At 48.3% G+C, this 23,824-nt stretch overlaps 1 protein-coding gene across 2 annotated transcripts in view; it reads right to left on the reverse strand.

The window, feature by feature from the left end:
• SF3B1 (splicing factor 3b subunit 1) overlaps positions 1 to 23,824 on the reverse strand; it is a 493,451-nt gene that overhangs the window by 331,839 nt on the left and 137,788 nt on the right. For both annotated transcript variants that reach the window (XM_069615730.1, XM_069615731.1), the window contains 5 exons: positions 18,335 to 18,547; positions 17,762 to 17,883; positions 10,227 to 10,424; positions 10,043 to 10,144; positions 9,525 to 9,704 (listed from right to left, as the gene is read on the reverse strand). In XM_069615730.1, coding sequence (XP_069471831.1) covers positions 9,525 to 9,704; positions 10,043 to 10,144; positions 10,227 to 10,424; positions 17,762 to 17,883; positions 18,335 to 18,547 — 815 coding nt within the window. The remainder of the gene's footprint in view (positions 1 to 9,524; positions 9,705 to 10,042; positions 10,145 to 10,226; positions 10,425 to 17,761; positions 17,884 to 18,334; positions 18,548 to 23,824) is intronic.

Genomic DNA, 23,824 nt, shown 5'->3' on the forward strand with positions numbered 1-23,824 from the left:
AATTCTTGGCCATATGGGATCCACTTCAGGACTATGTGGGGGAGAGGGAGGCTCAATACTTTAAACCCAGGATTCTAAAACATCCATATTAGATAAAGGCAGCAGAAGACTTGGAGGGGTGGGCTCATGGAACTGTTCTGGTTACAACCATGGTTCAGATTGGTTCAAATAATAAGGGAAGGGGGCGGGGGGGAAGTATGAAGACAATACTGGACTCAATGACAAAGTTCAAGAATGTTGAATAAAGGGTTCATATGGGTAACAATGTTAACACATGTTGTAACTAAAAGGCCAATTAATGTCTTAAGTAAAAATGAAAATAAATTTGGTTAATAAAAAAACTTGGTGCCAAACTTATAACTGATGCACATTGACTTGCCTGTAAAGTGGATTGTCATATGGCCATGGATCTTTGTATTTAGTTATTTATTTATCGTTCTTTCCCCATTTGTATGGGCTCAATAGGCTTCGTGGTTGGAATGCCCTTGGTGACCATAGTCAATGTGCAGGAGGTTCTAAGAGTTTTAGATTCGGAGATGCTTTTTCGCCGATGACTTACGTGGCTGGGTAGGCTCGACTAAGCAGCCCAAATTGGTCAGGCATGTGGGTGGGCGCTGTTGGTGGTCAGCGATAGAGTACTATTGTTACTATATGGCATTTATAACGCGCCTATACACAAGTGTTTCAAGGTGCGACATGGCAAGGGAGGGGGGGTGGGGTGGCAGAGGGAAGACCGAGGCAACGTTACTACTAGGCCAAGTGTCATTCAGATCGCACAAGTGCAGGGGAAGAGGAAAAGTGCAGAGTGGGGTGGGGGGGGTGGGAGGGGTGGGGGTCAGTGGCGACAGTGCAGTACATGGAAAAAAAGATAGAACACTATGTTCTAGCGTATAAGGACTTTTTAACCCAGGAAAATCTTCTCAAAAGTCGGGGGTCGTCTTATACGCCTGTTTTTGGTTTATAGGGCGGGCTCATCTCAAACTCTATATTTTAACTGAAAAAGTTGGGGATCGTCTTAAATGCCCAGTCCTCTTATACACCGGAACATACGATACACAAAACAATATGAGAAATCGGGCCAGCTGGTGGCAAGGGCAAGTGCAGACATCAGGTGTCAAATGCTGGTGGGAGACTGTAGGCATACAGAAAAAAACAGTCCCGAAGTGCAGCAGTTGCCAGGGAGGCAATGCAGGAGTATAACTGGCGGGGGACGGGCCCTGGGCCTGAGATCAGAGGGTGGGCAGGTAGCCCGTACAGTTCAGCCAGGAATTCAGCAGGGAAGAGGAGGAGAGAAAGCAGATGAGGAAGGTTTTGAGGTGCTTCCCGGAAGCGGAGATGGTTCTCAAGTTTCAGTGAGGCAGGGTGGCTATTCCAGACGGAGGCACCAGCCGAGGAAATCTACCACCAACTCGTTGCTTGAAGAATAGACTGACCCTGAGGGAGTTGGAGGCGGATATGAAATGATTATTTATATAACGCCTATACACAGTGTGTTTCAAAGCGCTTCAAGGCGAGGGAGGGAACAAGGGAAAATACAACCACATTCTTCCAGGCCATGAACAGTAAGGATGTGAAATGTACTATCGTACTCGGCCTGACGACATTTCAGATAGTGCAAGAGCTAAGACATAGATAAGGAAGGGAGTGGAAAGGAAATGGAAACAGACAGGCGACTACCGTACTAGGCCCGATGACATTTCTTGTAGAGCCGGAGAAAAACAAAAAGGTGAGGGAGAGGGGTGCAGAAAGGGAGGGGAGGAACAAAACAAGCGACTATCATACTAGGCCCGACAACATTTCAGATAGTGCTGGAGGGATGGTGGGGAGGAAAAAAACAGTAATGGGAGGGTGGAGGAAACAGACTAGGTTGCTATCACATTAGGTCCATGGACAATTCTGATAGAGTAAGTACATAGAAGAAAGTAAGGGGAGGAGATAATAAAAGGGAGAAGGGAAAGGAGGAGAGAAAAGAGTAAGCAGTCAAGAGTGGAGAAGCAAGAGTGGAGAGCGAATACAATTGCAGAAGTCGGTAGTAACACATAATGTTGCAAGCCCGGATACAAGATGAAGATGGTAACAGCACGATTCAGGGCCACCATGACTACAAGATGCAAAGGTAGTCCAGCATGAGAGTTGAAAAAGTGTGACACTGTGAATGAAGTCCATAAAAGTCAAATCCAGCATTGGCCACAAGACAGTGATGTTGAAGGAAGGTAGCAGGTGGGCGGGGCTTAGGCCAGGTGACCTAGATCCACTTGCACCTGCTCCCCATCTGCAAAGGAAAAGAAGCTACAGGGCTCCTTAAGTAGGGAAACAGAGTGGCAAGCAGGAAGGCACCAGGTGGGCATGGCTTGCTAAGGATGAGCGAAGAGCTCAAGGAGGAAGATATTTAGGAAGAGAGAGTTGAAGGTATTGAGGCCCCAAGCCCCAGAAGGCCTTGTGGACAATGCAGAGGGTTTTGAACTTAATCCTCGAAGCCACTAGGAGCCAGTGAAGAGATTTCAGTACTGAGAGATACTATCCCTGGGCTTGAGGCCAAGGACAAGTCTCGCAGTCCTGTTCTGGATGAGTTGTAGAGGGGAGAGTAGAAGCATGCAGATTTAGAAAGAGGCTGTTGCAGTAATCCAGCCTAGAGAGAACCACACCTCTGAAGACAGTGAGCTTCTGGGGGAAGGAGAGGAAAGGAAGAATACCTCTGAGGAGGTGCAGCTGGTAGTGTGACTTCTTAGAGACGTCAGAGATGTGAGGAGAGAAGGAGAGTGTGTAGTCTAAGATGACCCTGAGGTTTTTAGCCTTGCAGGTGGGAGCAGGAAGAGGGCCAAGAGCGGCCGGACAGAGTGACCGGAAAGGAGGGTGCCGATGAGGAGAATCTGTCTTATTGGCATTAAGGCAGAGATCATTGGCGGCACACAACTCCTGGATAGCATAAAGACATTCAGAGATGAGACCGAGAAGAGGTGGCCGAAGGTAGCCTGAAAATTAGGTGAGTGTTATTTGCATAGCACTGAAAGTTGGGGCAGAGAGCAGCAATGCGGTAGGCAAGAAGTGCCAGGTATTGGTTGAACAGCCAGGTTAGACCCCTGGGGTACACCACAGGTAGCGATGGAGATAGAGGAGAGGAAGGACCGAAGTTGGACCTTGGAGGGTCGAACAGAGAGTAAAGAAGTCAGCCCCGCCAGTCTGACCGGTAATACCCAGGTTATAAAAGACAGTTGAGCAGGATGGCATGGTTGACTGTGTCAAAGGCAGAAGAGAGAGCAAGTAAGATGAGGACACAGAGTGTTGAGTCCAGGTTTGAGAGCAGGTCTTTACGGATGAAGGTTTACAGGAGGGGGCCTGGATCTCTCCCACTCTTCGTGTGGAGGTGATGGCCACAAGAAACGCTGTCTTCCACGACAAGAACTTCAACAGGGCCGAATGCAGTGGCTCGAAGGCGGCCCTATGAGCCTGGTTGAGCTCCGACGCCAGGACCGGAGCCTTCACCGGTGGGAACGATCGGAATAGTCCTTTCATGAACTCCTTCACCAGGCGATGAGACCATAGAGATGACTGCCCCGGAGTTCTGGTGTAGCAGGAGATAGCCACTGGATGGATCTTGATGAGGCATACGCCATCCCCGCCTTAGCCAGCGATAGCAAGTACGGCAGCACTTGAGGGGCCGTAATCCGCAGAGGGTTAATCTTCTGTGCACGGCACCAGACAGAGAACCTCTTCCATTGTGTCCATAGCACTTTAGTCTCTAGGACGCCCTGGCCTTTGCAAGCACCTCCTTGCAGTCCGCCGGGATATCGTACCCTCCTATCTCTAGTGCTGCAGGAGCCAGGCATGCAGGTTCAGCAATCCTGGGTCGTGATGGAGGATGGCTCCTCCTTCCCTGGTGAGAAGATCTGCGTTTGTCGGTAGTTTGACCGGGGGTGTCGGGGGGAACGCTGACAAGTCCAGAAGGTCTGGAAAACAGATCTGTCTATGTCATGCCGGTGCGACGACGATCATCCTGCACCGGGACCATCTGAGTTGACTGATGAGTCGCAGCAGCAACGGCAACAGGGGGGGGGGTGGGGGGGGAGAGACATACAGGAACAGGCAGTCCCAGGGAAATGAGAAGGCATCGCCCATGCTCCCTGGCTGGGGAAACCTGCTGGCAAACCTCCGGCACTTGGATTGCCACACCGTCTGAATAGGAGATCCACTTGATCCTGCCACAGTTCCCACTCGTGGCATGAGCGCAGCTCCCTGCTGAGTGAGCCGGCGATGGGGTTCTTTATTCCTGCCAGATGGAAGGGTACCAGGAACATCCCCTGGGCAACGGCCCAGTGCCACAGATCCTGCTCTTCCTTGGATAGGGCTGGGGATCTCGTGCCCAACTGCTTCCGGATGTAGAACATCGTGGTGGTGTTGTCGGTGAAGACCCTTACCACTTTGCCCCTGAGGGACGAAGGAACGACTTGAGGGCCCAGAACACTGCTTGGAGCTCCAGGACATTGATGTGTAGTGACCTCTCCTCCGGCAGCCAAAGGCCTCTTGCGTGGAGATTTCCGGTGCGTGCCCCCCATCCCTCCAGGGAGGCGTCGGTCATCACTGTCTCCTGATGTGCCGGGGTCTGGCAGTCCATACCCCGCCGCTAGATGCACGCGGGTGCCCCACCACCGGATCGCTTGGTGGAAAGTCTCGTTGAGTGAGATTCTGTCTTGAAAGCTGCCCGCCGCTTGCATCCAACGGGCGTCGAGGAACTCCTGCAGTGGTCGCATCCATAGTCTGCATAGGCACACGAGGTAGATGCACGAGGACATCATTCCAAGTAGGGACTTGATGGATCTCACCCGGGCCACGTCCATGGTGAACAGCCGTTGTACCTTGCCCAGGATGGCCTTCGTCCATTCCTCCGACGGTGAAGCCAGTCGCGCCACTGTGTCTAGTCTGGCTTCCAGGAACAGGGCGTCCTGCAACGGTACAGTGGGATTTCGCAAAGTTGATCGAGAATCCCAGATCCGTGTGTAGTTGGACGGTCTTCACTGTATGATCGACGGCGAGTTCCCTTGACTTTGCTCGGATGAGCCAATAATCCAGGTAGGGGTAGACGTCGATCCCCTGCAGGCGCAGCCGCGCCGCCACTGGTGCTAGGCGCTTGGTGAACACCCTGGGCGCCGACTTCAATCCGAAGGGAAGGGCCTGGAACTGATAGGGTCACCCTTGGACCACGAATCGTAGGAATTTTCAATGTCCTTTTAGAATGGGGATATGGAAGTCCAGCAACGATGGGAAGTCTCCTTCGTCCAGCTGTCCCAGCACGTGCTGGCGGGTGACCATCCGGAATTTCTGGGACTTGATGTACTTGTTTAGACGAAGGTCCAGGATGTGTTGCCAACTGCCGGTCTTCCGTACGAGGAAGGAATACAGCACAACATAAAAACGATCTACTAGGCCTAGTGAATTTGAGAACACGCAAGTACATGGGAAAGGGAAAAGGGAAAAAGTGCATGGAAGGGGAAGAGTGGAAAGTGCAGAGCCGAGGAGCGCAAATTAATAAAATAAAAATAAATAGAAAATGGAGGCAAACTGTGGTAGTGCAGCCAGCAAGTGGCAAGTGCTGTGTTTAAGGCAGCAGAGTGGGTAAGTCTGAATAAGTGTAGAAGAAAAAAGGGGGGAGGTGCTGAATGGGTACAGATACAGGAGGCAGTGCAGGAAGGTGGCAGGGTGAGCAGGTACCTGGGCCCAGGGGACAGAGGGTGGCCAGGGGCACAGTGGCAAGAGAGCAGATCAGCAGGGGAGAAGGGGAGCGAAGGCAGAAGCAAAGAGGAAGGGTGGAAGATGGGGACACCTTTTTAGAAATTCCAGAGTGTGCCCGCGGGCCAGGGCATCCAGCACCCAACGGTCAGTGGAGATGGACTCCCACACGCTGACTATCTTCGCCAGCCGGCCTCCCACCGGGGTGCTCGGGTGGGGGCCAGACACCACGACCGGTTCAATCCAGTTACATCGCGGCCTTGCCACCGACTGGAACCTCTGGTCTTGCCGCGTCCTCTGTAGGCTTCCTGCGACAAGGAGCAGGCCGCTTGGCAGTACGACGAGGAACCACCATCGAACCTTTTGGAGGCACCTTGCTTGCCTCCGGAGGTCCGAAACGACGGCCGTCGCTGAAGAACACCCAAGGCCTGAGCTGTCTTGGTGTCCACCTTGATGGCCTGCAGTGACTCGTCCACTGTCTTGCCGAACAGGTTGTTCCCGTCGAAGGGCATGTCCAGAACCCTGGTCTGCACGTCCTGGCGGAAATCGGTGGCCTTGAGCCACCCGCGCCGGCAAATGCTGTTGCCCATCTGGCGAAACCCGGTGTCGGCGATGTCCGTGGCCACCGTTAAGGCGTGGTCCGAAGCCACCTCGCCTTCCTGTAGGATTTCCAGGGCCTCAGCCTTCTTGTTATCCGGGAGGAAGTCCAGGAGAGGAGTGATCTTGAACCACAGCTCCCCGTCGTAGCATACCACGATTGCGAGGGCGTTGGCCGCTTTAATCGTCGTCATCGTCGACATGACCAGTCGTTCCATGGAGTCCAGCTTCTTCCCCTCGCCGTCTGGGGGGTGGGGGTGTAGAAGTTGAGGCTGTCTCTCCCGCCGATTTCTTCTTAGCCGCCGCAGAGACCCCTGAATCCGGGCACGGCGGTGCACTGAGGCACATAGGGGCAGAGTCCAGGACCCGGTACTTCCTCTCGTACCGGTCTCTCCTCGCAGGAGCCGTGGCCGGGTTCTTCAGGAGAGCCAGCCCCTCGTCTGATGTCGTCCAGTAACGGGACTGAGAGGACAGTCTTCCTCTAGGCCTCCCGTTGTTGGTAGAGGAAGTCCTCCTTCTCCTCGGGGGAGAGCTGGAAGAGCTCAAATGCTGTGGTGATCATGATGTGGAAGGAGCCAATTTCATCAGGGTTTGGGGGGGGGGGGGGGGGGGGTGGGGGGGGAAGACCCGGGAGGTTGTGATGGGAGGTCCATCCCGTCGTCACCACCTTTGTCGTCCGTCCCAGCCGTCGTCCGTCCCCGTCTCATCCCTCGGAGGAGGGGAAGGGGGTGAAGGCTGGAAAGGGGGAGGAGGATGGCCTCATCTCCGCTCGTTAGGTGGGCTCCGTGACGGTCCAGGCTCTGCTGGGTCGGTGGGGGGTAAGGGCATCCTTGTCCTTATCTCCGTACACAGGGCCTTTATGGCCATCAAGATAGCTCCTGAATTATCCCCTGGTACAGATACCGGCTGCAACGGGACCGACAGCTGGGGCATGGGGCCCTCCGTGGCCCCATCGTCCTCGCCTCCCCAGTTGCTCTCTTCGCCGACTTCGTCGGGATCCTTGCCGTGGGCCCTGGGTTCGTCCGACTTCCTGTCCAGGATCCTTTGGACGCTAGCCACCTCATCATCAGAGGTGGGATCTGTGTCAGTTATGGCTATCGTGCCCTCCCCCTCCCCTTTCTCCTGCTGGGGTTTTACGGGGGTCTACTCGATAGGCAGAAAAGAAGATTCCCTCCGGGGTGGCAGGGAAACCCTAGCCCCTGGAGCCGTCTCCACTGGGGAAGCCTCCGTAGGTTTCACCAGGGCCGGCAGGACTCCCTCAATCGAGGCCTTAGCCGGGTGAATCGGGGCCTTCACGACCTTGGGTGTGCCAGAGGCCTTCAGCTTGGGGGCGGGGGGTTCACCGCCACGCTCCCCCTTGGCTGTCTCCGTCGGGATTGACCGGGGCTTCTCCTGAAGTTTACCCGGGTTCTCCGACTTACTCTTCACTGAGCCAGAGCATTGGCTCTAGGTTGATGGCGGCGACAATACGACTTCCTGGCAGGCTAGGAGCCTGACCGATCAGCGCTCCCAGTGCCCGCAGTGCTTTGCCTTTTGTTGGGCCCCGTCGCTGGAGACCCCTCAAAAGTCTTAGAAGAACGCTCGGACTTCTTCCCCTCCAGCCAGTTGGCGAGCCCAATAAGACGATCCTTCATTGTCCATTCGGACATGTTCTTACAAAACGCACAGTCCTTCTCCACGTGCGTTTTGACGTCGTGAAGGCAGTAGAGGCACCGAGAGTGCTCATCCTCAAAGACGTTCTGTAGTCCGCATCCAGGGCAGCTCCTGAACAGCCTGGATCCAACAGGCGTCATGCTTCCTTTGTCCTGGGCCATATCCACGCGGGGTAGGCCTCAATGATCTTCCAGAATCCTCCGAGAAGTGGAAACTCGATGAAAAGATGCCCTTGAGGGGCGTAGAAAATTCCGACAACGGGTCCCCGTTGATCAGAAGTAGAATCGGTGGAGCTTGAGGCTCGATTGAACAAAAATATAAGAGTAAACTCCTTGAAAAAACGCAAAACGCAGTAAAAGCTCGAGAGCTACAGCAAGAGGACTCCCAACACTTGAACGTGCGGTAAAAATATGAAGATGACTGCCACAGGGGCTTAGATAGAGGGCAGTCATTGGCTGGGGGCAGTATGACCCAGAGACCAATGATTGGTTACTAGTAGAAAGACAAACTGATTTTTTCTTTACCGAGGATTGCCAGCCTGACGACTGGGAATATTCATGAGCATGTGAATCCATGCCAGACCCCATGCTGGAGAATAAGAGAATTAAAAAGGTAGCCAATGCATTTAAAATGCAGTGTGTTGACACAGAACATTGCAGTCAGTCCAAAGTTATAAGGTAATAAGAAACTATAACTCCAATCACACTACGGCGAGATATAAAAAGGTCACCCATAACAAGAGTAAAAGAGTAGGTGAGCGGGGGTGGGCAGAAGACTATCCCACTCACATAGGGACAAGGTAAAATAATTACCAAGTCCACGCAAAACATTTTGAGGCTGACAGACCAGAGAGATTTATCAAATATAAAAATGTTACCAACACTGAAGAACGGTAGTTCAGAGGAAAAAGAAAATAAGAGAACCTAAAGAATCCCCATCAACACTGCACAGAGGGTGATGCGTGCTGCAAAAGTGTAACAGATGCCTTTGAGGAGATATGGAGGAAAGCAGACTACATAAAATAAGGTGAAACAAAAAGAAAAAAGTTCCCAAAAGTGAGAGCAAATTAGAATGAATGAGGGGGAAAAGGCTCCCGTCATTTAGGAGAGAAAGAAAAAGGTCCAGTAGTCCTGCTAAAAGTGCTGGGGTCTCACTAGGAGAGGGGATTAAGCATACAACGGATACATCTCCCTAACATACTACGGGTCTAATTTATAAAAATGTGTTCAAATGGGACTTTCCCCATGATAATTTTTTTTGTAAATCAGGCCCTCCGTGTCAAATATGTTCACTAGGGTGCCCTGTCGAAACGCTCCCAGAGTTGTTTCCAAAAGCCCATGTTAACAGTAAAATAGATTAGCAATTCAAATTAACAAATATATGTGTGTAACATCCCTTTTAAACTGCAAACATTTTTAATTTAAAAAAAGCAAAAAAGAAGTACAGCGCTCCAATAACCTTGAAAGTAAAAAAAGGCTACCTTCTTGATGCAACACTTATCTAGTCAGCATCATTTATTTATTTAGTCACTCATCATATTTCCAACTAACCTTGTGCACATACGGTCGCACCAAGTCGTCCAATTTGTATAGAATTCGGTCAATGACTTTAACAAGTAAATGACGTTCCTGATCTTCAAGCGTGGGCGACATCAGCAGAGGGAGAATCTGGTTAAATAATGGACCTGCTCCAAATTCACGAGCTTTATCAGTAATTTGACGCAAAGCAGCCTGAAAAAGAAAGATTTTTTTTAAAACTGATCTTTGACATTTTTTAAGTTGTTTACAAGAAACCACAAACCTTCATAATCTCAACCACTATTTAAAAAAAAAAAAAAACACTCACCCCTTAAACACCTTGTAGCACTGATTACAATAACCACCATCATGTTTAGGTTTAACTGACAGGAGTTATTTCTTCGTCAATGTCATACACCTGGAGTCCATCGTGGACTCAGACACCCACCAACCCAGCACCTCTCTAGCATGACCGCAGGGGGGCATCCACAACCACCCCAGTCCCGTTACTTTTGGCCAATCTCCCTCACATGCCCAAGGAAAAGCCTTACCTTTCTCATCGGAGGAGTGCCGTTTTTTATTTTCAGAAGTAGTTTCATGATCTTTCTCTCCTTCTGCTCTTCTGGACTTAATGTGGACTCATCAACATCAACCTACAAAAACATTGTTGAAAAAGGTATTTTATTTTTATCTATACAAGCATGCAAGGATCTATCAAATTCTAATGATGCTTACCAGCAATTTATCAAAGTATTGGATATCGTCTGGTTTCAGAAATGGAAGGTTTCCAGACGGCTGGTCGTTGACACTCTTCATTGTCCTATCTTCGGTCTGCATGTGGAAACCTGTTAGACCACCCAATGGTGTTGGTGTTGCCGTTAATTTACGTGCAGGAGTACGAATGGGAACATACCCAGCAGGAGGAGGAAGGACCTACAGGAGAGATACATTTTTGAGCAATGAAGTATCACTGACAAAGTAAGATTACACATTCCAGTAGAAAGCTTTTTTTAGCACTTCTATGCTACTAGCCCTCAAACACAGAAGATATCTGATGCCTAGCAATGACTGCTCGGATTGTTCTGCAGTTCACTTCACGCTCCAATTCATCAAATCAAAACCTTTGCAGCAATGCCTAATGGGTGGCCTTGGAATGTGTTAGTGAGAATTCTAATCAGTGCCAATTCCTATAAACCTTAGAGAGACCCAACTCTTTTTACAGGACTTTAGGACTTTTTGATTTTAACCCTAGAGTGACTTAGGCCTTTTTCTCACTCTCTCTCATGTATTTTGACCTAATTTGGATTATGTGCTTCCTCTGGTTATGGAGTATGATATGATATATGGCATTTATAACGCGCCTACATAAGTGTTTCAAGGAGCGACAAGGCAAGGGAGGGGGAAGACAGACAACGATCCTACTAGGCCAGGTGTCATTCAGATCGTGCGAGTGCATGGGAAGGTGAAGGAGGATAAGTGCGGGGGGTGGAGGTGGAGAGGACAGTGCAGTACATGGGATACGACAATAATATAGAATAAGTAAAAGTACGGCCAGCAGGTGGCAAGTGAAAGGTTAAGTGCAAACATCCAGTGTCAAGTGCTGGAAGTGGGACTGTAGGGATACAGAAAACAGTCACCAAGTGCATGGGGTTGCCAGGAAGGCAGTGCAGGAGTGCGACTTGCGGGGGAGTGGACCTGGGCCCGAGATCAGAGGATGGCCAGGTAACAAGTGCAGTTTCAGTGTCAGCCAGGAAAATCAGCAAGCGAGGATGAGAAAAAGAGGACGTGAGGAGAAAGGTTTTGAGGTGCTTACAGAACCGAAGATGATTCTCCTCAAGTTTCAGGTAAGCAGGGAGGCTGTTCCACAGGGAGGCCCGAGCCGAAGAGAGACCTACCACCAACTCGTTGCTTGGAGAACCGACTGACCCTGAGGGAATTAGAGGCAGATGAGCAAAGAGCCCATGAAGGAAGGTATTTAGGAAGAGAGTTGAAGATATTGAGGACCCAGGCCCCAGAAGGCCTTGTGGACGATGCAGAGGGTTTTGAACTTAATCCTCGCAGCCACTGGGAGCCAGTGCAGAGATTTCAGTCCTGGAGAGATACGATCCCTGGGCCTGAGGCCAAGGACAAGTCTCGCAGTCCTGTTCTGGATAAGTTGCGGAGAGTAGAAGCAGGCAGATTTAGAAAGAGGCTGTTGCAATAGTCCAGCCTGGAGAGAGCCAGAGCTCTGGAGACAGCGAGCTTCGGGGGGAAGGAGAGCAAAGGAAGAATACATCTGAGGAGGTGCAGCTGGTAGTGTGACTTCTTAGAGACATCAGAGATGTGAGGAGAGAAGGCGGGTGTAGAGTAGAAGATGACTCAGATTTTTAGCCGTGCAGGTGGGAGCAGGAAGGGAGCCAAGAGCGGCCAGCCAGAGAGCTACAGGAAAGGAGGTAGCGGGTGTGCCGATGAGGAGAATCTCAGTCTTACTGGCATTAAGGAAGAGGTCATTGGCGCACACCACTCCTGGATAGCAGACAGTCATATGATGGAAGTAGAGGAGGAGGCCGAGGGTAGCCTGAAGATGAACTGAGTGTCATCCGCGTAGCACTGAAAGTTGGGGCAGAGAGCAGCTATGCAGTGGGATAGGAGTGCCAGATATTGGCGGAACAGCCGGGGAGAGCGGTTAGACCCATGGGGGACACCACAGGTAGAGAAAAAGATAGCAAAGAAGGACCCAAGTTGAACCTGGGAGGGTCGGTCGGAGAGGAAAGAAGTCAGCCAAGCCAGAGCCTGACCAGTGATACCCAGGTTATCACGGAGACGGTTGAGCAGGATGGCATGGTTGACAGTATCAAAGGCAGAAGAGAGATCAAGCAGGATGAGGACACAGGAGGTGTTGGAGTCCAGGTTGGAGAGCAGGTCTCGACGGATGTTCAGGAGAGCAGTTTCCGTGCTTCTGGCAGCTCTGAAGCCAGACTGATGTCATGAAGACAGTCAACCGATTCAGTGTGGAGATTAAGCTGGGAGATTAACTCCGTAGGCATCTACTTTTTGTATGGTGACGCACAGCACCCTCAAAACAGGTCAGAGAAATCCTTCAGATTTCTCATAAGGTTTAAATACCTTTTCTTGCGTTAACTACAGTTCCCAAGAATAGTAAAGTGAAATTGACTTTACTTATCTTTTCTCTTTGTAAGTTTGTGTAAGGCAAGATTGTATGCAGTAACGCTGAGGGAGACTACACCAGTCTTGTCCTCTTGGTATTAGGTAACCCACTTATTGGTATGGGTGTGTACTACACAAATTGGTAGTGTGACTGAACAGCCAGGCCTATCTCAAGCGAAGTAAATGTGAGCTGTAGCATCGAAATCTACAAATCCAAGTATCCAAATAACACTTAAACTCACGGTTTTCTACAAAAATGTATTTATTGATTTAACGGTCAGTTTTAAATAAGCATTCTTTAAAAAGGGCAATGTGTAACAATCAAAATACACTTCAAATACTCTCTCAGAATCAAGGCAAAGCAAGCAGATACTCTTATAGAGATGCTTCATACACACTTCCTACACTCTGAGGTGACTTCACCAACTAGGACAGTATTGGCATTTATCTATCACTTTTGCACTTTGTACAATTCTGAGGAGAGTAGAAAGGAAAGGTTAAAGGAAGGAAAAAGATTTCTCCCTAACACCCGTTTAACCTAAGAAATGTGCCAATTCCCTTCCCTTCTCAGCTCTTTGGCTGGACTTTAGGACTTTATTTTATCCTGAAACGAATGAGACCTTTTTCCCCACTCTCTCATGCATTTTTATCGGATTTGAACACTGTTTCTTTTAGTTTGGGAGTCCGACAAACTCCATAGGCATCTTTATTCATTGTGACACACAGCATCTTCAGAGCAGTGGCACAGAGAAGTCCTTTGGATTTCTGCTAAGGTTTAAATACCTTCTCTTGCATAACTACTGTTAACAAGATTAGTAAAGTGAAATTGACATTACTTGCCTATTTAAATTTGTAGACCCAGCACCCACGATCTTACATAGAGTGCTGGAGGGGTTACTTAGTATCCCCTTGGTCTACCTTCTCATGTAACAACGTTACCCATTCTATTATTAATGGCTGGCGGCAGTGGTTTACTTTTTCCCAACATTTTGTGTTTTTACCACGGGCTGGATTCGCAGCTGCAGTATAGCACTGTTAGGGAGAATTCTCAAAAATGTGCCAATTCCCTTCACCTTAGAGACCCCCAGCAACTTTGCTGGATTTTGAGGACTTGATTTTTTTTTTTTTTACCTGGAGAGAGTGTGACCCTTTTTCCCACTCTGTATTTTGAAATGTGTTTTACATCGGTTTTCTTTGGTTATGGAGCCCAACCAACTCCACAGGCATCATCTGTTTCAATTGTGTCACACAGCACCCTCGGTGCAGTGAAACGGGGAAGCCTTTCAGGCTTTCCCAAGGTTTAACTACCTTCTCTGGGATAAACTACTATTTCCCAAAGTAAAGTGAAATTGACTTTACTAGTCTTTTAAATTCCTAGATCCAGCACACCTTATTTTACAATAGTGCTGGAGGGGTTACTTAGTATCCCCTGTGTCTAGATACACATGTAGCAGTCAAATGCTATGCTTTCCTCTCAGAATGGTTAGTGGCAGTGGTTTTACAACAAACTACCATGATTTTTCCAGACCACGAACTATTCATAGCTCTGGTAACGTTAAATTGCAGGAGCCATGTTTTTCAAGATGGCATCTGAGCCCCCTTTGTGAAAGCATGATCCGGTCTTTTTTCACCATTTCTTTGTGGAAAGGTCCTTCTAGAGTTTCTCTGCGCACCAAACCAGGTTTGGTCTCTGTTCATTCACCTTTGGCGGGCTTCAGGAGTGAAGACCACCTTTGGCGCCAGAGTGTCTGGGGTGGGCAGGAGGTGAGAGGTGCACAACCCCTGTGCTTAGTCTCCTAGGAGACCCAAATGCACTCTGTGGTGATTGGCTGGCTGACTGTCCGGCAAGGACAGCCACCCTGCTGAGTGAGTGACATCTAGGCTGGAATGAATGGGAGAGAACTGAATAAAAGGTGAGTCTCTTGGCTTGGAAGGCAGAGTCGACCACTGGACGAAGGAACTGAAGAAGAGCTTGAAAAGGACTGCTGCAACTCCTGGACTGTTGGTTTGCCCTGCTGCAGGTCCGAATCACTAAGTTCATCTCGACAGAGAAGCCCTGCAAGGACGTCTTCTCCCTTTGAGTTGGTGGGACCAATAAACTCGACACTAAGCCACCTGGATACCATTCTCAGAGCTGGTTGTATTTTCCTCAGAGTGCTGCAGGAAACGAACAACCAGGGAGAGGGGGAAACCAGCTTGTGTGCTTGACTAGAGCTACCGGAAATTAAGATTAGCCAGTTGCCAGCTTTCTGAACAGTCCCAGTGCAGGAGTACCCCAATGTCCTCCCTCTTGTCCCCACGACTGAGGCCCAGGAACAGTGAGTTCTGCAGGAACAGGGGTCACCAGCTGCATATTTTTATTCATTTGTAAAAGGTACTGTAAAACCAGACAGAGTACTTAACTCTTGTGGTGAAAGTGCTTGAAACTTTCCCAATTTACAGGCCTAATCAGCTTGTGACCCAACATATGATTCTTCTTGCTACAAACTATTCCTAAGAACTCACACAGAATTACTTATCTAGTCTAAAGAAAGCATTCTGCCACTGTTCATAATAAACCTGCCTTTCTTTCCTATTCTATGCTGGTTACACTTATTTAAGAACTCACCGGCCATTTACAACTGTCTGCAGTTAGTGCAGTTCTTACGGAATTTAAATAATGTGTGGTACCACAGAGTGTAAATATTTACCATTCTCTGAATAAGTACTCCATGTACCAAGTGTTATTATTTATATGTATATTTGGTAGAGGTAGCAACCATATTTGATATAAAGAAGCTGTTTTATCTGGGCCTAGTAAGATCATTGTTTTTTTGTTCTCACTGGTTACCCTCCCTTGCCTTGTCGCGCTCTGAAACACCTTCGTACGAGCGCAATATAAATAAAATATCAATAACAGTGAGTGGACATTCCTTTGTGGGGGCTTTGGGAAACATTGTACTTAAGAACCTACCTGCATCACCTCCTGAAAGCTTAAGCTGGCTGCTCACCACGTTTACCAAATTGAGAGCCTTGCTGGGGATGTTCTGTGCCTTTACCCTACCATATAGGGGGCAGCAGTACAGATAACCCCCCTCCAGTCTTTACACTGTCAAGCCTTCTTCTGACGGTCTCCATGCAAGTCTTGTAGCTGGACAGGAATATTGTCTCCTTCAGTTTCTTCCAGGATCTCTCTAGAGTGGGTGCAGGGGTCCTCTTATCCCAAAAGCCAGGTAAGAGCAGCAGCTCCACAATAGCCATTGACAGATCTGCCCCACACCCCACCACCCCCAGCAGTGGTCCAATCGGGACCACTGGCAGCAAAACCCATGCATACCACTTATACACAATAGCACCAGTTTGTGGATTGGGACCAGACAGGCCTAGCCCACTTCCTGGCAGAAAACCCAGCCTACCAGAGCCTGCTAAAAGCCTAGACTTTCCCCGGCACTGGAAAAGTTCTTAGACTTGTTTTACAGTACCTTAGCAAAGAAGAAAAGATGCAGCTGTGACTTGTGCAGTGCTGCAGATCTCACTGTTCCTGGGCCTCAGTCGTGGGGACAAGAGGGAGGACGTCGGACTCCTGCAATGCATTCGGACTGGCAAAAACTGGCAACCGGCAACTTCACTTTCAGTGGCTGTTTCGCGTTTCAGCTCCTTGCGACCACCACATGTGGTTCCTGGCTGTTGAGGTGGTCTTCCTTGCTTCTGGGGTCCCGCACTCTGTTGAGGGGGCTCAGGCATGGTCATTCCTGCTTCTTGGGAGTCCGGAGGATCTTCCAAAAGCTCTAGGCCAGCTTTAAAGCAACGCACACAATCTGGTGTTCCGCTCGCTGGCTCTACGGTTTCCAGCAGCAACTCTGTGGAAATTCAACCAGCTCCAAGATGGATGTCCAGGTGGCTTACTTTGGAGTTGATTGGTCCCACCAACTCAAGGGGAGAAGTCGTCCTTGTAGGGGCTTTTCGGTCGATGCGAACTTGGCATTTCAGCACTGCAGCAGGGCTTCACCGGGTAAACCATTGTTCCAGGAGTTGCAGCGGGCGTCCCCTTCAAGTTCTTCGATTCCTTCGTCCAGTGGTCGACTCTGCCTTCCTAGCCAAAATACTTGCCTTTTAAACATTTCTCTCCCTTTCATTCCAGCCTAGCTGTCACTAACCCAGCAGGGTGGCTGTCCATGCCGGACAGTCAGCCAGCCAATCATTACAGAGTGCATTTGGGTCGCCTAGGAGACCAAACAGTTTGTTTCGGGCACCTGCCTAACTTCCTGCCTACCCCAGAAACCCTGGAGCCAGAGGTGGGCTTCACTCGCGAATCCTGCCAAAAGCAAAACGAACAAAGGGGCCAAACCTGGTTTGGCGCGCAGAGTAAATATGTAGAAGGACCTTCCCACATAGAAATGGTGAAAAAAGACGACCTGGGCCATTTTGACAAAAATAGCACCCTTTGGTGCTTTACTGCAGCTGTGAACGCAGCCCTCGGTAAATGCACACCATGGTAGTTTAACTGAAACCACTGCCACCAGCCATTTAGTGAGTAAAGAGTAACAAAAATGTTACTTGAGCAGCTAGACAAAGGGGATATGAAGTAACCCCTCCAGCACCTTATTGTAGGATAGTGTGTGCTGGTTCTAGAATAGTTACAAATATAAGTAAAGTCAATTTCACTGAACTGCTTTGGGAAACAGTTTATCCCAGAGAAGGTATTTCAACCTTGGGAAATATAAGAGACTTCCCTGTGTCACTGCACTAAAGGTGCTGTGTGACAATGTAAAAGATGATGCCTATGGAGTTTGTCAGACTCCACAACCAAAATAAACAGTGTACAAAAAAAAAAAAAAAAAATATTAAAATACATGAGAGAGTGGGAACAAGGGTCTCACTCTCCAGGTAAAAGAAATCAAGCCCCCAAAATCCAGCAAAGTTGCTGGGGGTCTCTAAGGTAGAGAGGAATTAGCACATTTCTGAGAATTCTCTCTAACGAAGCCATTTTTATTCATTGGAACGTACAAAGTAGTAAGCTGAAGGTGAGAGACTCACAATCAAGTATCAAGTAAGAGTACAAGTCAAGAGTGAGGATCATCAGTACATAATCAAATCACTCGTACTCGAAAAGAGGGCGTACATGGGTGTTCAAAATAAATTACCTTATAACCCTCTGGAAACATGGCATCCAGTTCTTCATCAGAAAGCGGGCGATTTCTTTCATCAATTTCTCGCTCCCATCTCCAAGCTTGCAGCTGTTCAGGAGTCATGCTCATCATGTGACCTTGATGTTCAACAATGGCACAAAAATAAGTAACATTGGTATGTCAACGATAACAGGACTTGAAGGGCAAACTATCCACTATTTGGGCAGGAATAGAATGTAGAAGACACAGAAAGGCAACACGTTATGCTTTGATTAGTACACTTCCAAACAATAGCATGATCTTTTCTACACAGACCTATTAGCCAAACCAACAGCCCAGAAGGGGACGGCTAACCTAAAGAAAAGCTTGTCAAATTTCATTCCACTCAACATTTGCCACTGGACTCAACCTGGAGAACATGGTGCAACATTTTCTACAATTTCATCTACAAAATGTAACCTGTAGATAGCCCAAGGATAAGCAGCAGGCACCTTATATGTAGACATTCAATGGCAAGTTTAATATAAACGCACAGAGCAATCCAGGAGCATCGAAAATCAGAAATAAACAAATTTGTATTATGCTGACCTGGTGTAGGTGTTGCCATGTTCATTGCTGGAGTTCCAATAGGTGTTTTGCCTGGTGTCAGAACTGGAGTGCTGCCACCCATTTGGCTTGCTGGCGTTTCATCCCAACGAGATTTTCGTTTACTTGCTCCAGGAGTTGGAGTTTCACCAATAGATTCACCACCTCGATCTGTGCGTGGCGTCTCAGCCCAGCCACTGCCATGTCCAGGAGTATCTAAAAATCAATAAGTGTTAATATGCATTTTACTTTTTTTTATTTAACACTTCACTTACAATGCATACTTCATGACAACAGTGACAAAAGGCAAAACACCAACACATATTTTAGGAAATGGGAGATGAAAGATAACATGGTAAAGATTGCAGGAGGAAGGGATGGATTCAGAGGGAATATTATGTGATAGGAGGATGTTAGGCTGGATTACCAGAATCTGCCCTGGATAGATTTTAGGAGGCCATCCTAAGTGAACAGGGGACTCTGAGAGGTTAGCTGTTTGGGAGATTTCAGTTTTATGCTTAATCCCCTCTCCTAGTGAGACCCGCCAGCCCTTTTTGCTGTACTTCGGGACCTTTTTCTTGTGCTCCTGAATGAGGGGAGCCTTTTTCTGCTCATTCATTCTTACTTGCTCTAACCATTGGGACCTTGTTCTTTAGGTTTCACCTTATTCTATGGAGTCTTGCTTTCCTCATTTCCCTTAAAGGCATCTACGTTATATTTTTGCAGCACACATCCCTCTACGTGCAACGTTGCTGGAAACCCATTGGGTTCTCTGTTAGGTACGTTTTTCTAAGGTCCAAATGGAGTTGGGATTTCATAAGACTTACCTATTGGAAATAGGGACCCAACTCTTAAGATAGGCCTGTACTACACAAGTTGGTAGTGAGTGAGCAGAAGGGGTTAATTTAGGAAGGAATGTGAGCTGTAGAGCAGTACAAAGAAATCAGTTCATACACGTGTTAGGGAGAATTATTTCATTTCTGTGCCAATTCCCTTTAAACTTCGAGACCCGCAGCTCTTTTGCTGGACTCGGGGCTTTTTAATTTTTACTCCCGAGTGACACTTCTCACTCATTTGTTTTTTTTTCCTACAAGGATTTTTGCGTTTCTTACTGTTTAATGGAGTCTGGTAAACTGCATATGCATCTGCTTTTTGCACTGTGAGACAGCACCTTTTGTGCAGTGCCACTGGGGAGTCAGTTGGACTTCTCTTAATGTATAACTACATTTTCTTGGGCAAACTACTGTTCCCAAGAATAGTAAGATGACTCCCGTCTTACTTCCCCCTTTTGTGGGTACAGCACACATCCCTGTGTGGAGTGCTGGGGGTTACAGAGTAACTCCTTCATCCCACTTCTCAGACCAACTTGAATGGCTGGTCACAGTGGTTTCTTGTGCCATGCATCTTCAGGCTGATTTCTCAGCTGCAGTACATCACCCAAGGGTGACCATTTTCTCAAAATGGCCCGTCTTCTTTTTTCGCCATTTGTCAGTTAGTTCCTTCTAGGCTTTTACTCTGTTTGAATCGGGTTTGAGACTTTAGTGCATTTTGTCTTTGGAGGCCTTCAGCCCTGAAGCCTGCCCAGGCGCCAGTGTGTCTGGAAAGGCAGTGAGGGAGGGTCCCGAAACTTCCCTGTCCTTTGTCTCTACGTGTACCTGAGTGAAACCAGTTTGCATTGGCCGGCTGCCTTTCCAGGAGGACAGCCACCCTGCTAGGTGATTGACAGCCTAGGGCTGTGAATGAATAGGAACTTGCTTAAAAAAGCAAGATTTTTGGGACTGGAAGCAGAGTCAACCACTATAGGACAACATCCGACAAAGAAGTGACGCAAGCAGCACCCTCCTGCACTGCGAAGTGCCCTGCTGCAGCTGTGCTGACCCAGTTTTCATTTAGACTGGGAAGACCCATACGGGACGACTTCCTCCCTTGGGCTTGTGGCACCAACTAGCCTTGAGACTAGCTTCATTTTGGCACAACCCTTGATTTGCTGTGACTTTCCAAGGCTGCAGAATTCCAATGCCCGTGCACCCCAGACCATAGAGTGCATCGTCTTCGGAAATAAGAATACAGCCAAAACTTTGTGGGCACCCATGGGACCCTACAGAAGCAGGACATCTTCATCCAGAGTCCCCTCACCAGAGTCCAGGACTGAGGGATAAAGTAACTTCTAACTGGAGCCATTAGTTCTTTGGCGCTGAGAAAAAGGTGCTAAAAGCACAAAAGGCAACTGAATCAAGGAGAATCCATTGTTGCAGAGCCCCTCTCTCGAGTGCTGCCACAGAAGCCCTCCAGACATCCTCCCTTTCGTGACCACGACCAAGGGACAGCTACAATGTACAGGAAGGCATCCAGCTGGAACAAATTCTTCAGTTCACAGGTACTGTGGGGCTTGGGGTACATCTACTTTTGCCAATTGTGGCGCTTCCTAGCTTCTAGAGTACTATTCTACCCTCTTGAGTTGACCTCAACTCAGTTGACTGGCCTTTCAGCTTGCGCTTCTTCAAAGTAGCTCCTCTTGCGCTTCTGTGATTTTCTATTTGAACTATTGACTATTTAAAAAAAAAATGTCTAAGAAGAGAGCATCACAACTTTGAACTGGCCCTTTGGACTGATCTGGCTCCCTAAAGGCCCCCTTCTGAACCTATTGGCTTTGGCAGTGCTTTTTTGCTGACAGGTATTCATTGTTGAACACTTAGTGCTGGGATTAAAATACTGCTTACATCCCTCTTGGAGAATCTCACTATTTTTCTAAGTACAAAAGTATGTTCTGATCTAACTAACTTTTCTCTCCCCTATAACTCAATATTGCAATGGTGATCACAAATAAGCGTTATTACTGACCTCAAATGAAGTCACTCAATGTGCTGGATTATGTATAATGTATGGAAAGTTTACTCACCTGCTCTATTGCTCCTGTTAAATTGAATACTAACATTTGGATTCATTTGAGGGTTACAAGCACACCCATGTCGACGTCCCCTTCCGATCCTCGAAAGACAAGATGCAATACTCTGCAATTACCACGAGATGTTGGACTATATGCACAGCATGCGATTCTAAGCAGATTCACAAGCATCAGAACTCTTTTACGGACTTCATTGTACAGCTCACATTACCCCTCTTAAAATATGCCTGGTTGCTCAGACACTACCAACTTATGTAGTACAGGCCTATATTAAAAGGTCGGTTACCCAATACCAAGAGAAGTCTTGTGAAGTCGCACACCAGTTGGACTCTACAAATTCTTATCCAACAACAAGGATTCAAGAAAACAGTTACATTAAAAATATGACAATGCATTACTTACCGTAAAAGCATTTCTGATGGTTGTACCTGCTTAGATTCACATGCTGTGCATAGGTCCGACATCCAGTGGTCACTGCGGAGTATTGCATTTTGTTTTTCGTAGTCGAAAAAGGGACGTCGACAAGGCGTGTCTGAAACACTATCCCTATAGTGACGTGCGTTGTACCCACAATCCCTCACGCATCGAGGTCCCTCTGTTTGTATTTTTCTGCCCTGAGGGAGCCTTCTAGACTTGAGTGAGTACAGAAAAGAGAGAGAGATATAAAGGAAGTCTATGTTCCTTCCATCCGAGCGGGGAGGAAGGGTGGGCGCATGTGAATCTAAGCAGATACAACCATCAGAAATGCTTTTACGGTAAGTAATGCATTGTCTTCTGATGTTTGTTAATCTGCTTAGAATCACATGCTGTGCATAGACTAGCGAGCAGTACCCGGAGTTGGCGGTGGGTTATGAGAAGGAACAGTAGAGAAAAGGTGTCGTAATACTGCCTGTCCCACCTGGGAGTCAGATCTAGAGTGTGCATCTAGACAGTAGTGTTTTGTAAAGGTGTGCACAGAACTCCAGGTAGCCGCTTTGCAGATGGACTCAAGGGGAACATTTGCAATGAATGCTATGGATGCCCCCGTGCCTCGAGTAGTGTGTGCTCTTGGCCTAAAGGGCAGTTCTCTCTTAGCAAGAGTATAGCAGAGAGTGATGCATTGAACAATCCATCTAGAAATAGTGGACTTTGAAATCGCATCTCCTTCTCTTCCTGCTGCCACCGAGACGAAGAACTGATTAGTCTTCCTCAGTGGTCTGGTTCTTTCCATGTAGAACATGACCGCTCTGCGTACATCTAGTGTGTGCAGAGTCCTTTCTCCCAAATTGGAAGGATTTGGAAAGAACGTTGGTAGTTCTATAGATTGGTTTACCTGGAATTTAGAAATAAATTTTGGGGCAAACCTAGGGTGAGTGCGTAGAACCACCTTATCTCTGAACTGTAACGAAGGGGTCTAGAATAGAAAGAGCCTGAAGTTAACTTACTCTCCTGATGGAGGTGATAGCTATTAAAAAAGCAGTCTTAAGAGTGAGGTGTTTAAGAGATGCTTTGTGCATGGGTTCGAATGGAGAGCCCATGAGTCTGGTAAGTACCACATTAAGGTCCCATCCGGGAGCTGAGTCAGCTATCGGGGGGTGTATTCTCTTTACTCCCTCCATGAAGGCTTTTATAACAGGGATCCTCCACCACGACACCTTGAGTTGGGAAGTGGTGTATGCAGAAAGTGCCGCTAGGTGGACTTTAATGGAGTTAAACACTAGACCTGAATCCAAAAGGTGGGTCAGGTATAGGACAACATGTGTGGGAGAGCAGTCAATAGGGTTGATGCTTTTACTCCTGCACCAGATGACAAATCTTTTCCACTTGCTAGAATAGCAGTGGCGAGTGTTAGGTTTTCTGGCTTCCCTGAGGATGTCCGAACTCTATGATTTCAGGAGCCAAGCTGCTAAATTCATGTTCTGGGGGCATGGATGCAAAATCTTGCCCTTGTCCTGAGACAGCATGTTGTACGGGCAGGGGAGTCTCACTGGGGGAGCTAGAGATCTCCATCAAGTGAGCGAACCATGGTTGACGGGCCCACATTGGGGCCACTAGTATCATGGTTACTTGTTCCTGGTGCATCTTGTGCACCACCCTGTTGAGAAGGGGAGTCGGGGGGAAAAGCGTAAACAAATTTCCCTGACCATTGCATCGACAGACCGTTCCCCTTGGATTGGTTCTGGGGTACCTGGAGGCCTAACTTAGGCATTGTGAGTTTTCCAGGGTTGCGAACAGGTCTATTTCTGGGAATCCCCATTGCGTGAAGACGTCATTCGTACTCTTCGGGCAGGGGGGAGTCTGTCTGCCAGCAGATTGAGTTCCCCGGGTACATGTAGTGATAGTAGGAACATGTCCTGTTTGAGAGCCCACTTCCATATATTCTGGGCCAGCTTGGACAGGCCTGGAGAGTGGGTGCCCCCCTGCTTGTTGATGTAGTACATGGCTGTGGTGCTGTCTGTAAGGACCATTACTGTTTTGCCTTGTAGGTGTTCCTGGAAGGCTCTTAGCGCCTTGAACACAGCTAGTAGCTCCAGTAGATTTATGTGTTTGGATGCTACGTTCGGAGTCCACACTCCGTGAGCAGTCTGATGGGATAGGTGCGCCCCCCA

The sequence above is a fragment of the Ambystoma mexicanum genome, chromosome 9 (assembly GCF_040938575.1).
Source record: "Ambystoma mexicanum isolate Mex_15411 chromosome 9, UKY_AmexF1_1, whole genome shotgun sequence".
Classification (NCBI taxonomy): domain Eukaryota; kingdom Metazoa; phylum Chordata; class Amphibia; order Caudata; family Ambystomatidae; genus Ambystoma; species Ambystoma mexicanum.